The sequence below is a fragment of the Diorhabda sublineata genome, chromosome 11 (assembly GCF_026230105.1).
Source record: "Diorhabda sublineata isolate icDioSubl1.1 chromosome 11, icDioSubl1.1, whole genome shotgun sequence".
In the NCBI taxonomy this organism is placed as follows: Eukaryota; Metazoa; Arthropoda; class Insecta; order Coleoptera; family Chrysomelidae; genus Diorhabda; species Diorhabda sublineata.
In genome coordinates, this window is record NC_079484.1 from 2143782 (window position 1) to 2161254 (window position 17473).

The 17473-nt window shown below is 29.8% G+C and overlaps 2 protein-coding genes across 2 annotated transcripts; one reads left to right on the forward strand and one right to left on the reverse strand.

Moving 5' to 3' along the window:
• Window positions 1–4027: 4027 nt before the first annotated feature.
• LOC130450546 (RINT1-like protein) lies at window positions 4028–11971 on the reverse strand. Its single transcript, XM_056789012.1, has 10 exons — window positions 11200–11971; window positions 10910–11145; window positions 10688–10858; window positions 10226–10513; window positions 9762–9867; window positions 9453–9678; window positions 9063–9397; window positions 8698–8927; window positions 8323–8622; window positions 4028–4710 (listed from the first exon to the last, which is right to left on the reverse strand). Exons 1-10 carry the CDS (start codon window positions 11341–11343, stop codon window positions 4500–4502), a joined length of 2247 nt encoding a protein of 748 aa, XP_056644990.1. The 5' UTR covers window positions 11344–11971; the 3' UTR covers window positions 4028–4499.
• A 269-nt stretch (window positions 11972–12240) lies between these two features.
• On the forward strand, window positions 12241–13952 carry LOC130450491 (coiled-coil domain-containing protein 112-like). Its single transcript, XM_056788896.1, has one exon. It carries the CDS (start codon window positions 12324–12326, stop codon window positions 13638–13640), a length of 1317 nt encoding a protein of 438 aa, XP_056644874.1. The 5' UTR covers window positions 12241–12323; the 3' UTR covers window positions 13641–13952.
• Window positions 13953–17473: the final 3521 nt, after the last annotated feature.

Here is a 17473-nt window from a genome sequence, read left to right on the forward strand (position 1 = left end):
ACTAACTGTATAATAAAAGTTATAAACCTCCAAAAAAGAACATCTAGTTTACAAGAGGACTATTAGAACTGCTCCTATGGGGCAGACGAAACATTAAAATGCCAAATAACTCTCAGTTCCTCCAAGTTCTGTAATTCAAGTAGTTCAAATGTACCAAAAAACAAATTTATTCATTTCCTTTTACTCGTTGTTATACCATGGCTAGTTTACCATAACAAATAATCTACTAGTACACTAACTGTATAATAAAAGTTATAAACCTCCAAAAAAGAACATCTAGTTTACAAGAGGACTATTAGAACTGCTCCTATGGGGCAGACGAAACATTAAAATGTCAAATAACTCTCGGTTCCTCCAAGTTCTGTAATTCAAGTAGTTCAAATGTACCAAAAAACAAATTTATTCATTTCCTTTTACTCGTTGTTATACCATGGCTAGTTTACCATAACAAATAATCTACTAGTACACTAACTGTATAATAAAAGTTATAAACCTCCAAAAAAGAACATCTAGTTTACAAGAGGACTATTAGAACTGCTCCTATGGGGCAGACGAAACATTAAAATGTCAAATAACTCTCAGTTCCACCAAGTTCTGTAATCCAAGTAGTTCAAATGTACCATGAAACAAATTTATTCATTTCCTTTTACTCGTTGTTATACCATGGCTAGTTTACCATAACAAATAATCTACTAGTACACTAACTGTATAATAAAAGTTATAAACCTCCAAAAAAGAACATCTAGTTTACAAGAGGACTATTAGAACTGCTCCTATGGGGCAGACGAAACATTAAAATGCCAAATAACTCTCAGTTCCTCCAAGTTCTGTAATTCAAGTAGTTCAAATGTACCAAAAAACAAATTTATTCATTTCCTTTTACTCGTTGTTATACCATGGCTAGTTTACCATAACAAATAATCTACTAGTACACTAACTGTATAATAAAAGTTATAAACCTCCAAAAAAGAACATCTAGTTTACAAGAGGACTATTAGAACTGCTCCTATGGGGCAGACGAAACATTAAAATGTCAAATAACTCTCAGTTCCACCAAGTTCTGTAATCCAAGTAGTTCAAATGTACCATGAAACAAATTTATTCATTTCCTTTTACTCGTTGTTATACCATGGCTAGTTTACCATAACAAATAATCTACTAGTACACTAACTGTATAATAAAAGTTATAAACCTCCAAAAAAGAACATCTAGTTTACAAGAGGACTATTAGAACTGCTCCTATGGGGCAGACGAAACATTAAAATGCCAAATAACTCTCAGTTCCTCCAAGTTCTGTAATTCAAGTAGTTCAAATGTACCAAAAAACAAATTTATTCATTTCCTTTTACTCGTTGTTATACCATGGCTAGTTTACCATAACAAATAATCTACTAGTACACTAACTGTATAATAAAAGTTATAAACCTCCAAAAAAGAACATCTAGTTTACAAGAGGACTATTAGAACTGCTCCTATGGGGCAGACGAAACATTAAAATGTCAAATAACTCTCAGTTCCACCAAGTTCTGTAATCCAAGTAGTTCAAATGTACCATGAAACAAATTTATTCATTTCCTTTTACTCGTTGTTATACCATGGCTAGTTTACCATAACAAATAATCTACTAGTACACTAACTGTATAATAAAAGTTATAAACCTCCAAAAAAGAACATCTAGTTTACAAGAGGACTATTAGAACTGCTCCTATGGGGCAGACGAAACATTAAAATGCCAAATAACTCTCAGTTCCTCCAAGTTCTGTAATTCAAGTAGTTCAAATGTACCAAAAAACAAATTTATTCATTTCCTTTTACTCGTTGTTATACCATGGCTAGTTTACCATAACAAATAATCTACTAGTACACTAACTGTATAATAAAAGTTATAAACCTCCAAAAAAGAACATCTAGTTTACAAGAGGACTATTAGAACTGCTCCTATGGGGCAGACGAAACATTAAAATGTCAAATAACTCTCGGTTCCTCCAAGTTCTGTAATTCAAGTAGTTCAAATGTACCAAAAAACAAATTTATTCATTTCCTTTTACTCGTTGTTATACCATGGCTAGTTTACCATAACAAATAATCTACTAGTACACTAACTGTATAATAAAAGTTATAAACCTCCAAAAAAGAACATCTAGTTTACAAGAGGACTATTAGAACTGCTCCTATGGGGCAGACGAAACATTAAAATGTCAAATAACTCTCAGTTCCACCAAGTTCTGTAATCCAAGTAGTTCAAATGTACCATGAAACAAATTTATTCATTTCCTTTTACTCGTTGTTATACCATGGCTAGTTTACCATAACAAATAATCTACTAGTACACTAACTGTATAATAAAAGTTATAAACCTCCAAAAAAGAACATCTAGTTTACAAGAGGACTATTAGAACTGCTCCTATGGGGCAGACGAAACATTAAAATGCCAAATAACTCTCAGTTCCTCCAAGTTCTGTAATTCAAGTAGTTCAAATGTACCAAAAAACAAATTTATTCATTTCCTTTTACTCGTTGTTATACCATGGCTAGTTTACCATAACAAATAATCTACTAGTACACTAACTGTATAATAAAAGTTATAAACCTCCAAAAAAGAACATCTAGTTTACAAGAGGACTATTAGAACTGCTCCTATGGGGCAGACGAAACATTAAAATGTCAAATAACTCTCAGTTCCACCAAGTTCTGTAATCCAAGTAGTTCAAATGTACCATGAAACAAATTTATTCATTTCCTTTTACTCGTTGTTATACCATGGCTAGTTTACCATAACAAATAATCTACTAGTACACTAACTGTATAATAAAAGTTATAAACCTCCAAAAAAGAACATCTAGTTTACAAGAGGACTATTAGAACTGCTCCTATGGGGCAGACGAAACATTAAAATGCCAAATAACTCTCAGTTCCTCCAAGTTCTGTAATTCAAGTAGTTCAAATGTACCAAAAAACAAATTTATTCATTTCCTTTTACTCGTTGTTATACCATGGCTAGTTTACCATAACAAATAATCTACTAGTACACTAACTGTATAATAAAAGTTATAAACCTCCAAAAAAGAACATCTAGTTTACAAGAGGACTATTAGAACTGCTCCTATGGGGCAGACGAAACATTAAAATGTCAAATAACTCTCAGTTCCACCAAGTTCTGTAATCCAAGTAGTTCAAATGTACCATGAAACAAATTTATTCATTTCCTTTTACTCGTTGTTATACCATGGCTAGTTTACCATAACAAATAATCTACTAGTACACTAACTGTATAATAAAAGTTATAAACCTCCAAAAAAGAACATCTAGTTTACAAGAGGACTATTAGAACTGCTCCTATGGGGCAGACGAAACATTAAAATGCCAAATAACTCTCAGTTCCTCCAAGTTCTGTAATTCAAGTAGTTCAAATGTACCAAAAAACAAATTTATTCATTTCCTTTTACTCGTTGTTATACCATGGCTAGTTTACCATAACAAATAATCTACTAGTACACTAACTGTATAATAAAAGTTATAAACCTCCAAAAAAGAACATCTAGTTTACAAGAGGACTATTAGAACTGCTCCTATGGGGCAGACGAAACATTAAAATGCCAAATAACTCTCAGTTCCTCCAAGTTCTGTAATCCAAGTAGTTCAAATGTACCAAAAAACAAATTTATTCATTTCCTTTTACTCGTTGTTATACCATGGCTAGTTTACCATAACAAATAATCTACTAGTACACTAACTGTATAATAAAAGTTATAAACCTCCAAAAAAGAACATCTAGTTTACAAGAGGACTATTAGAACCGCTTCTATGGGGCAGACAAAACATCAAAATGCCAAATAACTCTAAGTTCTGTAATTCAAGTAGTTCAAATGTACCAAAACTATTAGAACAAGTTCTGTTAATTCAAGTAGTGCAAATCAGATCTAAGTTGTTATTTTTACTATAAAAAAATTTTCAGTGGGATTTTTTCTTTTCAGTAATCTTATCAAAATAACTAATTTTTTATGTAATTTGAAAAAAAAATGAAATACATCATTAGTTTCTGACTATATATTATTGTTGAAACAAATAATTTGAGATAAACAAGTAACAAGCAATAAAATTCAACAACTATCTCATATTTTAACAAAAAAAAACAATACAGAGAGAAACAATTAACATAATTTCAATAAAATTTTTTTTGCAGTTTAATATTTACAAAAATAATCAAAATTACTTTATGTAGTAGCTAGATCGATATTAATTTGTTAAAAATACCAAATTATGGGTTAAAAATGCAAATGATGAATATAAAAACAATTATCTCATTACAAAATAATCAAAATTTAATTTCAATTTCAAAACAATGATTGTTTTAAGAGATTTTGAACAAACTTAGTAAAAACAATCTTAAAACTTTGAATTATGCATTTAACATTATACTTAAGGGTCGTATTAACCCCTAGAAGTTGGTGTTTACAATATATTATTAAGTTTTTAATTGATTTTCAAATATATTATTATTAATCGATATCAAGCCTGTTTGTAATATCATCTCTCTGGTTCAAAACTTTAATAGCTATATTAGGTTCGAAATAATTAACCCCAACGTCTTTTAACATTTTATTTCTGGTATCTTCAACTCCTGTAGCTCCTTCTAAAGCGAGTAAAGTTTCTCGAAGTAACAAGGCACTACCTTTTTTTAAATTTAGTAAATTACATGACTCCATAACTCTAAAACATATCAAATCAGTAGGTAATAGAGACAAAAAATTTATATCTTTTTGAAATGAATTTTTATATAAAATTCTTTATACAGTAAAAATGAAGATATTGAAAAATCAAGAGAATCATGTCACTTTTTGAAGCAAAAATAGAAGGTTTATACAACGCCCTGTATCTAGCAAACCATTGATGATGGAGATATGAATATTTGGGAGCTCGTAGAAAAAAAGTTACTGATTCTACTGAACTTTTTTTTGCAAATTCTATATTTAATAAAACATGAGATATTTTTGTAAATCAAGAAAATCGTGTCACTTTTTGAACCAAAAATAGAAGTTTTATACAACGCCCTGTATCTAGCAAATCATTGATGATGGAGATATGAATATTTGATAGCTCTTAGAAAAAAAGTTTCTGATTCTACTGAACTTTTTTTGCAAATTCTATATTTAATAAAACATGAGATATTTTTGTAAATCAAGAAAATCGTGTCACTTTTTGAACCAAAAATAGAAGTTTTATACAACGCCCTGTATCTAGCAAATCATTGATGATGGAGATATGAATATTTGATAGCTCTTAGAAAAAAAGTTTCTGATTCTACTGAACTTTTTTTGCAAATTCTATATTTAATAAAACATGAGATATTTTTGTAAATCAAGAGAATCGTGTCACTTTTTGAAGCAAAAATAGAAGTTTTATACAACGCCCTGTATCTAGCAAATCATTGATGATGGAGATATGAATATTTGATAGCTCTTAGAAAAAAAGTTTCTGATTCTACTGAACTTTTTTTGCAAATTCTATATTTAATAAAACATGAGATATTTTTGTAAATCAAGAAAATCGTGTCACTTTTTGAACCAAAAATAGAAGTTTTATACAACGCCCTGTATCTAGCAAATCATTGATGATGGAGATATGAATATTTGATAGCTCTTAGAAAAAAAGTTTCTGATTCTACTGAACTTTTTTTGCAAATTCTATATTTAATAAAACATGAGATATTTTTGTAAATCAAGAGAATCGTGTCACTTTTTGAAGCAAAAATAGAAGTTTTATACAACGCCCTGTATCTAGCAAATCATTGATGATGGAGATATGAATATTTGATAGCTCTTAGAAAAAAAGTTTCTGATTCTACTGAACTTTTTTTGCAAATTCTATATTTAATAAAACATGAGATATTTTTGTAAATCAAGAAAATCGTGTCACTTTTTGAACCAAAAATAGAAGTTTTATACAACGCCCTGTATCTAGCAAATCATTGATGATGGAGATATGAATATTTGATAGCTCTTAGAAAAAAAGTTTCTGATTCTACTGAACTTTTTTTGCAAATTCTATATTTAATAAAACATGAGATATTTTTGTAAATCAAGAGAATCGTGTCACTTTTTGAAGCAAAAATAGAAGTTTTATACAACGCCCTGTATCTAGCAAATCATTGATGATGGAGATATGAATATTTGATAGCTCTTAGAAAAAAAGTTTCTGATTCTACTGAACTTTTTTTGCAAATTCTATATTTAATAAAACATGAGATATTTTTGTAAATCAAGAGAATCGTGTCACTTTTTGAAGCAAAAATAGAAGTTTTATACAACGCCCTGTATCTAGCAAATCATTGATGATGGAGATATGAATATTTGATAGCTCTTAGAAAAAAAGTTTCTGATTCTACTGAACTTTTTTTGCAAATTCTATATTTAATAAAACATGAGATATTTTTGTAAATCAAGAAAATCGTGTCACTTTTTGAACCAAAAATAGAAGTTTTATACAACGCCCTGTATCTAGCAAATCATTGATGATGGAGATATGAATATTTGATAGCTCTTAGAAAAAAAGTTTCTGATTCTACTGAACTTTTTTTGCAAATTCTATATTTAATAAAACATGAGATATTTTTGTAAATCAAGAGAATCGTGTCACTTTTTGAAGCAAAAATAGAAGTTTTATACAACGCCCTGTATCTAGCAAATCATTGATGATGGAGATATGAATATTTGATAGCTCTTAGAAAAAAAGTTTCTGATTCTACTGAACTTTTTTTGCAAATTCTATATTTAATAAAACATGAGATATTTTTGTAAATCAAGAAAATCGTGTCACTTTTTGAACCAAAAATAGAAGTTTTATACAACGCCCTGTATCTAGCAAATCATTGATGATGGAGATATGAATATTTGATAGCTCTTAGAAAAAAAGTTTCTGATTCTACTGAACTTTTTTTGCAAATTCTATATTTAATAAAACATGAGATATTTTTGTAAATCAAGAGAATCGTGTCACTTTTTGAAGCAAAAATAGAAGTTTTATACAACGCCCTGTATCTAGCAAATCATTGATGATGGAGATATGAATATTTGATAGCTCTTAGAAAAAAAGTTTCTGATTCTACTGAACTTTTTTTGCAAATTCTATATTTAATAAAACATGAGATATTTTTGTAAATCAAGAAAATCGTGTCACTTTTTGAACCAAAAATAGAAGTTTTATACAACGCCCTGTATCTAGCAAATCATTGATGATGGAGATATGAATATTTGATAGCTCTTAGAAAAAAAGTTTCTGATTCTACTGAACTTTTTTTGCAAATTCTATATTTAATAAAACATGAGATATTTTTGTAAATCAAGAGAATCGTGTCACTTTTTGAAGCAAAAATAGAAGTTTTATACAACGCCCTGTATCTAGCAAATCATTGATGATGGAGATATGAATATTTGATAGCTCTTAGAAAAAAAGTTACTGATTCTACTGAACTTATTTTGCAAATTCTATATTTAATAAAACATGAGATATTTTTGTAAATCAAGAGAATCGTGTCACTTTTTGAAGCAAAAATAGAAGTTTTATACAACGCCCTGTATCTAGCAAATCATTGATGATGGAGATATGAATATTTGATAGCTCTTAGAAAAAAAGTTACTGATTCTACTGAACTTTTTTTGCAAATTCTATATTTAATAAAACATGAGATATTTTTGTAAATCAAGAGAATCGTGTCACTTTTTGAACCAAAAATAGAAGTTTTATACAACGCCCTGTATCTAGCAAATCATTGATGATGGAGGTATGAAAATTGGGGAGCTCGTAGAAAAAAAGTTACTGATTCTACTGAACTTTTTTTGCAAATTCTATATTTAATAAAACATGAGATATTTTTGTAAATAAAGGGAATCGTGCCTCTTTTTGAACCAAAAATAGAAGTTTTATACAACGCCCTGTATCTAGTAAATCATTGATGATAGATGTATGAAAATTGGGGAGCTCGTAGAAGAAATGTTTCTGATTTTACTGAACTTTTTTTGCAAATTCTATATTTAATAAAACTTGAAATTTTTGAAAATAAAGAGAGTGATCTCACTTTTTAAGCCAAAAATAGAAGTTTTATTCAGCGCCTTGTATCTAGTGAACCACTCATGATGGAAATATGAAAACTAGGGACCTCGTAGTAAAAACGTTTTTTTAAATAAATATTTGAATTTGATTGTTTCAAGATTTGGGTATCAATGGTAATTAGTGGGAGGTATCTTACAAAGAATAGTTACGGTACAATTTGGCTAGAAAAATTTAGGTGTATTTGGTAATATTAAAACAAAATCGAAAACTCACTGTGTAAAATAATTCTGCGGCCTTTCACTGAATTGTAAAAACAAAGGAATCAAATTTCTAGTAACATCGAATTTGAATTGAAGCGCCCCACCTGCGCTGAATCGATTATCCAATACCAAATATTCGAACAAATATGTATCCAATTGTTCTGCTATTGAACGCCAAACGAACGTAAATAATTTACTCTGCAAACTTTTTTGAAGCTGGTGTAATCGTTTCGATAAAATTTCAAACATTGGACAAGCCGTTTGCGTTAAAGAGAGACTACGGAATTCCTTTTCTACTTTCATTCTCGACCAACTGAAATTTAACGAAATACGTAAAATTTAGTATCAACAATATTTTTATTGAAACTATTAACAGTATAAAACATACCTTTCTCTTCTATAATCTCTGCTAGCAAATTTTACTTCCGTTATAACACTTTCGGAAAGGTTATTCAAATTATCTTTCCTCATATGGATGTATAAAGACAACGTTTCTGCAAAAACTGTATCAGTTTCAGTATCACAGATTGGAGTATCATCGAAATCTGATAATATCGGGCTCGTTGGTTGGTTAACAGTTTCAAATTGATTTTTGTAATAATACAGACTCAAATAATGCTAAAAAAATAAATAATAACAATGAAAAAGTTGAAGAAGTGCTTGATGTAATATTTCATTGTATCCACAAACATCTCTTGACTATTTACACGTAACTATTACCTACTCTCCCTTAGTTTAAACACTTATACTTACTAACATAGCTCCCCAATCGATTAAAACGTTTTCAATGTAATAAATACTGTTAACTATTGAAGGTATTTTTGATTCTATTATATCACCTTTTTCTGCGTTGACCAATTGTAATAATCTAACTCTAAAATCATCTAATAATTCTAATTGTAAATCCAAAAATTGTAATCTGTGTCCTGGTTGAGATAGTACCTCATATCTTTCCGTGATGGTCTGTAATAATGTGATAAATGCATCTGCGCATGTGGTTATTTTCAAATCTTCTACGTCTGAGGTTAAAGGATCAAAAGCATCTGGAGCGTTCGGAGGAAGCATTGCATCCATTTTTTCAGTTGCGTCTAAAAAATTTATTTAAAAAGTAATCCAGTGATGATATGTTCAGTTATTTTTTACATTTTTTCTCCATTGCCAGCCATTTATCAATTACTTGGGCTTGGGTTAAAACCACTAGAATACTAGGTTGATTTGCAGGGTAATCGTAAGTTTCACGCAATTCTTTATCGAAACCCAAAGCCTCATCTACTGAATGAGAAAATGTAAAATCATCAAACTGCAAATTAGGTAAATCAGAATATAATTTCTCGACTGCTATTTGTACTAGACCCCTGATGAATTCTATCTAAAACCATTTCATGGGATTAAAAGTATTTGTTTAATCTATTTCATAGAGTAAAATAATGTACCATGAATTTGTTAACTTACCCTAACATCAATGTGTAATAAACCAAGTCGATCCACAACTGGTTGGATATTTTTTTCTACAAAATCTTTGTGGTCTCGAATCCATGTAAGGATCTGTGTTAAATACCTAATAAAACATTTTTATTTGGTAATTTTATCAAACTAACTAAATTAAAGTATATAAGATAAGATAAAAACTTGTAGGGGATGAAAACAGGTCCCATTCCATCTTCACCTATCTTGGAAATCTTGAAATATCAAGTTTATGTTAATAATTGATGTTTTTAATTAGATCTTTAAATTACAAACTCGCTTTTATATACATAATAAAATCATATAAAATCTCATTAGGAAGGGAAATGTCTATTTGACATAAATAAAAGGAAATCTGCACTCAATACCAGAATAAATGGGAAAATATAAAAACTAAACAGCAATTGTTATATTTCTTATTTATTTTTTAAAATTAAAAACATTATGCTTACCATTCAGGTTTATCTACTCTATTGGTTTGTCTAGCTCCGTAGAAATGGTAAATAAACCTTTTCTTTAAGGGCTGTATCAACAAATGTATTGGTAAACATAACGGTGGAAAATACGACAACAGAGCAGTTGTCACTACAGGTTCACTACTTTCACTTGGTATTTCAATTTGAAGTAAATATTCTGATACTGTTTGTAATTTATGAATGTGACTTTGTAAAGGTACAACAAAACTAAAGTTTGCACTGACAAAAGGCCACTTAATTAGCTTCAGTATCTCATCAAAATCTCTGTAAATAAAGCTTAAATTACAAAATTACAGAACAAATCAGGTCATTTCAAAATTTTTTCTACTAATCCATCAATAATTATGAATAATTATGAATTGAAAGGGGTAAAATGGGAGAAGGTACTTTTAAAAAAATGCAAGAGGTATATTATTAAATATATTAAACAAAACTTACTTTGAAAATTTTTCTTTCAATATATTATGCCAAAAATATATCGTATCTTTCAAATAATTCCTCAAATTGTTGCCACAAAAATTTTCCAAATTCCTACTAACTTCTGTTAAATTCGCAAATAGTGTGACACATTTTTCATCATCTTTATGTACTTCTTTCTGTAACTCCTGACTAAAACAATGTTGATAAAAGTATTTTGGCAACAATTATTTTAAAGAATACCTGATTGAATCAATATGTAGAATAACTTTCATATACTGTAAAGTAGATTGCAATGTATTTAGTTTATGAAAAAAAGTTGTCACATCACTTCTAACCCCTTGAATTTCATTTAAATCTAGTTCTATTTGAGATATTACTTCTTTTGACCTATTAATAACATCAGTAGCATTTTGTATAAAAGTTTCCCCGTCTTTTAGGCTTACTCCGATTAATGAATCTGCGTTTGAAATATCTAGCTAAAATTAAAATATCGACATTTCAAACACTACATTATTATTATTTATACAAACCTGTTTTTCGACCTCTTCTCTTTCTTCAAGTAACTTATCACGTATTTCTAAACACTTATCCAAATCTAATAAACTTTTTCCAAACTCTTCATTTAGATTCGTAATAACGTTTCTTTTAAGTTCAATATCGAATTCATAATTCATGTTGCTATTCAGTTTATGAGTTGGCAGTAAACAACCACTTGTTTTTAAAACATATAATAACACTTTCTCTTAAATTAGTAATGCAAATGGAAACAAGAAATTATTCATAAACCGAATGGAGTAATTTTCTAAATATTTTTAAAAAAGCGCTTGTTAATTTTTATTAAAACATTTCAAAATATAATAAAAATGTATTTGAATTGTCAATTTACGTCAATATAATAATCTTCTTTGTACTGGTCTTGTTAATGAAGGCAAACTAATTATAATATGAAACATTCGCAGTTTTTGTTTTCGAGCTAATTGTTTCAATGTCGTTCATTTTAATGTAACTTATCTCATATTTCTAAACATTGATCCAAATCTAATAAACTTTTTCACAAACTCTTGATTTAGATTTGTGATAAAGTTTCTTTCAAGTTCAATATCGAATTCATAATTCTTGTTGCTATTCAGTTTTTAATTTGGCAATTAACAACCACTCGTTTTTAAAACATACAATAACACTTTACCTTAAATTAGGAATGCAAATGGAAACAAAAATATTATTATAGTAAATCGAAAGGGCTTGTTAATTTTTATTAAAACATTTCAAAATATAATAAAAAAGTATTTATATTGTCAATGTACGATAATCTTCTTTTTTACTGGTCTTGTTTAATGAAGGCAAACTAATTCTAATATGAAATTTAATGGAAAAATACACAAGCGAGGAAGGGGATAAACATTTGCAGCTGTTGTTCCAATATAGTTAATTTTAATCTAAGAATTAAAAAAAATAAATTTACATTATTTTCTGTGCACAACACCTTCAAAGGAGAAGTAGTGTTGCCAACAATAAACGAAAAAACTCAGTTCCCGCCTGATTTCAAATCGAATCGCTTTACCTCCACCTAACCTATATTAGTATAAAGTTATGTTAGTTACCATGGAAATTGACAAAATAATAACATTGTACTCCCAATTTTTAAGAAATAATCATGTCTTTAAACGAAATAAATAAGTTGATGTGTTTTCAACAAAGTTTAGAGAAATCCATATTAAACACGATAAATAATTTACGCAAATTTTCAAATGAAGATATAGTAGAAATATATTTAACTCAAGAAAAACAAAGAGAAGAAGAAAAGGATTTATTACAATTAGAAATGAAACAAATCACGGATAAACTGTATAATAAAAAAGAATTTTTAAAAAGTAATGGTACATTGAATTCTTCCGATTTGGAACAATTTAAAAATGAAATGATATCTATTCAAGATTCCATACGTAACGGAAAAATAAACTGCAAATTAAAGCTGAAAACATTGAATATTGAATACATAGATATTATCCAAGACGTTGATTATTACACGGGAAAGATGTTGGAATGGTCTGAACCAAATAACATTAAAGATCTTCTAAATGTTAAGGTCGATTATAATCGACGTAGCAACGACTTAAAATGTGTTGAAGTAAGAGAATTTATGGATTTTATTAGAAAAAGTGGAGGACATGAAAACGGTTGGAGTAAAGATGACCACCAGTTATTTATAAAATTCCGAAATAAATTTAAAGACACTGCGGTTGTTTGTCAGAAAATAAACGAAATATTCCCTGATAAAAGTATAGAAGACGTAAAAAGCCACGACGAATGGTATAAACGATACCTTCTTCTTAAGAAAAATAAACAGGAGGCTTTAAAAAGATGGCAAGATTCAAAAAATAAAAAAACACGTTTAGTTATTACACAAAACAACATTCCAAACAATAAAATAGTCTTAAAACAACCACAGGAAGATTTAAAAGAAAAATTGAAGAAATGGCAATCAGAAAGAGAAGCAAAGATGAGAAATAGTTTACTAATGGATGAATTAAAAGAAGAAAGGAAAAGAGAATTGGACAATTTAAGAAAAAAGAAAAACGAAGAAGTGAAAAAAGCTGTTAAAGAATGGAAAGCAATTAAAATATCTTTAGAGCAAGAAAATCAATTGAAAAGAAAATATTTAGAGGAACAAGAAAAGAAGAGAAAAGCTGCTGAAGCTAATAAACTTATTAAACAATTCCAGACACAAGATGATTATCACATTTTAAAAATGAAACAACACAAAAAAAGACTAGAAGTATTATTACCAGTTAGAAGCAAATCAAGCCACGTCGCTCAAAGGGATCCCGACAGGATATTAAAACCAACAAGACAATGGATAAATAGAGTTCACGATGAAAACATTTACCCAACAGTACCAGTTATTCCTCTTAAGAAACTTCCAAAGTTACGGGTTCCAGACTGGAGAAAGAATACTGTTGGAAGTGTTTAGTCGAGTCCAGATAAAGATTATTGGGTCAAAGTGAAATCAAACTAACTCTGTTAACTAGTATTTGAGTTTCTACTAGGTTGTTGCTTGTTTTAGTTCACCGGTACCTAAGCACGTTCGGTAATAAAAATATTGATATATCAATTGGGAAGTAATGATATATGGATGAAAACAATGAAACGCCTTTTTCATTATAAATATTTTTATTAACTTAAATTCAAGAAAGCCGGATTGCACCACCACCTAGCCTTTAAAATTTATATAATTACAATTTTTCAAATATACAAAAACCAAATTATATTTAAAATAGAAAAACAAGGCTTTTTCTTTTAATTGTACGATATGTTCCCGAAAGGCAAACTATAGGTATAAATATATACAATGGAATATTATAAACTTGGCCTAATACAGTGTCTACCATTTATTTAGGTGTAGTGGTTAAAGTAGAACTGAGATCGTTAATGAAAATATTATCAAATAGTATTGTGCTTCTCAACAATATTTGCATTATGAGGTGGAATTGTCATTCAATAACTCATTTGGTACCCCCAACTATTTGATTCGTAGTATGAATTCTTAATTCACTATCATGTCGAAGAGGATCTTCAAGAGCTATGCGTGATTGGGTAGAGACGCCGAGCGTTGGACTGACTGGAGGAAAGGGGTGAGGACAATATTCTTTGAGGGCCATAGTGATAGTAGTAGTAGTAGTTCTTTTCCATTTTTGTACCTCTTTTACTTTTACCTGTTGTATTATAATTAGATACTTGTCTGGTTCATAATTATCTATATTTTGATATTATTTAGAAATTTAAAAATAACAATAGCAAACATAATTGTGAGGTACTAAAATTTTAAGTAGACTTTTTGTGGTTTATGGGTTTTTGAAGGTGGAAACCTAAAGACAAGTACTCTGGCAGTACCTTTTTGGACCGAATTATTCCACTAACTTTGATATTTCTAAAACTATGAATTTTCTCACTAGTTTCCTTATAGGACACTTCCACAGGGGTACTTAGCTTAGTTCAAAAATTCCTATCTATTACAAGCATACACAGAAAATGGACAAGAAGCCTGTAGGAGAAAAAATCTAAGAATTCATTAGGACTATTTAGGGAGCATAATCAATCTAAAGCTTACAGTACATGGAGCTAAAACTAGCAGCTACAGGAATCAGTCGAACAAGGAAAATCCAGGTTCGAAACAAATATCCTTGTTATTAAAATACCTTAAAAGAAATTTCATTGACTTTTTCCCTGAATCATCCTCATTTATTTATAAAAAAAAATTATATCCTCTACAGGGGTTGATTTAGGATAATTATCACTTTCTTATGATGTTCCGGAACACCTTATTGAATGAAAAAATTGGATAAACCTCATTAACATTATCGATGAAAAGATCTCACAGAATTAACCTGTATAGATCATGTCTCTTATTATCCTAAATCAACCCCTGTGCAGGATATAATGTTTTTGATAAATAAATGTCTGTGGATGAATCAGGAAAGAATCAATGAGCCTCCAACATGTTTTTTTTACTTTTTTTTAATGAATAAAGCGTTTCCAAGTGCTAAAGTGACACAAAATCTATGATTAAGTTGAATATAAGACATAATACAGATGTAATTAAATTTTTGGGGGGATTTTAGTAACAAATTTTAACTAGAACCTTGTTTCGGTAGGATTGACAAATTCCTGTTTATAATTTCTTAGCTTCTCTTGCTTTTTCAGTCTTACTAAGTTATTTTAATTGGTGATATGTTAATTATTTCAATATTCTTTTGCTTCTTTTCCCTCTTATTTCTCTTCACTTCAGAAAAAAAGCTCTAGAACAAGAAATAGCACTTAAATAAGGAAAGGTGGGACTCTGATCAATTTCGAAGGAAACTATATCGATGAATTTGGCTTCCGCAACCACAATATTCTTCAGATTCATTCCCTAGTGAGTATTGGCTGATTTATTCCCAGAAAAAAAGCTCTAGAACAAGAAATATCACTTAAATAAGGAAAGGTGGGACTCTGATCAATCTTGAAGGAAACTATATCGATGAATTTGGCTTCCGCAACCACAATACTCTTCAGATTCATTCCCTAGTGAGTATTGGCTGATTTATTCCCAGAAAAAAAGCTCTAGAACAAGAAATATCACTTAAATAAGGAAAAGTGGGACTCTGATCAATCTTGAAGGAAACTATATCGATGAATTTGGCTTCCGCAACCACAATATTCTTCAGATTCATTCTCTAGTGAGTATTGGCTGATTTATTCCCAGAAAAAAAGCTCTAGAACAAGAAATATCACTTAAATAAGGAAAGGTGGGACTCTGATCAATCTTGAAGGAAACTATATCGATGAATTTGGCTTCCGCAACCACAATATTCTTCAGATTCATTCCCTAGTGAGTATTGGCTGATTTATTCCCAGAAAAAAAGCTCTAGAACAAGAAATATCACTTAAATAAGGAAAGGTGGGACTCCGATCAATCTTGAAGGAAACTATATCGATGAATTTGGCTTCCGCAACCACAATATTCTTCAGATTCATTCTCTAGTGAGTATTGGCTGATTTATTCCCAGAAAAAAAGCTCTAGAACAAGAAATATCACTTAAATAAGAAAAAGTGGGACTCTGATCAATCTTGAAGGAAACTATATCGATGAATTTGGCTTCCGCAACCACAATATTCTTCAGATTCATTCCCTAGTGAGTATTGGCTGATTTATTCCCAGAAAAAAAGCTCTAGAACAAGAAATAGCACTTAAATAAGGAAAGGTGGGACTCCGATCAATCTTGAAGGAAACTATATCGATGAATTTGGCTTCCGCAACCACAATATTCTTCAGATTCATTCCCTAGTGAGTATTGGCTGATTTATTCCCAGAAAAAAAGCTCTAGAACAAGAAATATCACTTAAATAAGAAAAAGTGGGACTCTGATCAATCTTGAAGGAAACTATATCGATGAATTTGGCTTCCGCAACCACAATATTCTTCAGATTCATTCTCTAGTGAGTATTGGCTGATTTATTCCCAGAAAAAAAGCTCTAGAACAAGAAATATCACTTAAATAAGAAAAAGTGGGACTCTGATCAATCTTGAAGGAAACTATATCGATGAATTTGGCTTCCGCAACCACAATATTCTTCAGATTCATTCCCTAGTGAGTATTGGCTGATTTATTCCCAGAAAAAAAGCTCTAGAACAAGAAATATCACTTAAATAAGAAAAAGTGGGACTCTGATCAATCTTGAAGGAAACTATATCGATGAATTTGGCTTCCGCAACCACAATATTCTTCAGATTCATTCTCTAGTGAGTATTGGCTGATTTATTCCCAGAAAAAAAGCTCTAGAACAAGAAATATCACTTAAATAAGAAAAAGTGGGACTCTGATCAATCTTGAAGGAAACTATATCGATGAATTTGGCTTCCGCAACCACAATATTCTTCAGATTCATTCCCTAGTGAGTATTGGCTGATTTATTCCCAGAAAAAAAGCTCTAGAACAAGAAATAGCACTTAAATAAGGAAAGGTGGGACTCCGATCAATCTTGAAGGAAACTATATCGATGAATTTGGCTTCCGCAACCACAATATTCTTCAGATTCATTCCCTAGTGAGTATTGGCTGATTTATTCCCAGAAAAAAAGCTCTAGAACAAGAAATATCACTTAAATAAGAAAAAGTGGGACTCTGATCAATCTTGAAGGAAACTATATCGATGAATTTGGCTTCCGCAACCACAATATTCTTCAGATTCATTCTCTAGTGAGTATTGGCTGATTTATTCCCAGAAAAAAAGCTCTAGAACAAGAAATATCACTTAAATAAGAAAA

Excerpts from the sequence above, each read along its gene's own strand:
- LOC130450546 (XM_056789012.1), bottom strand. The coding sequence starts at position 11,343 with ATGAATTATGAATTCGATATTGAACTTAAAAGAAACGTTATTACGAAT. Across the intron at positions 11,146-11,199 it reads GAGAAGAGGTCGAAAAACAG|CTAGATATTTCAAACGCAGA; the intron begins GTTTGTATAAAT and ends TTTTAATTTTAG. Across the intron at positions 4,711-8,322 it reads CCGCAGAATTATTTTACACA|AGTTATGGAGTCATGTAATT; the intron begins GTGAGTTTTCGA and ends GATATGTTTTAG.
- LOC130450491 (XM_056788896.1), top strand. The coding sequence starts at position 12,324 with ATGTCTTTAAACGAAATAAATAAGTTGATGTGTTTTCAACAAAGTTTA.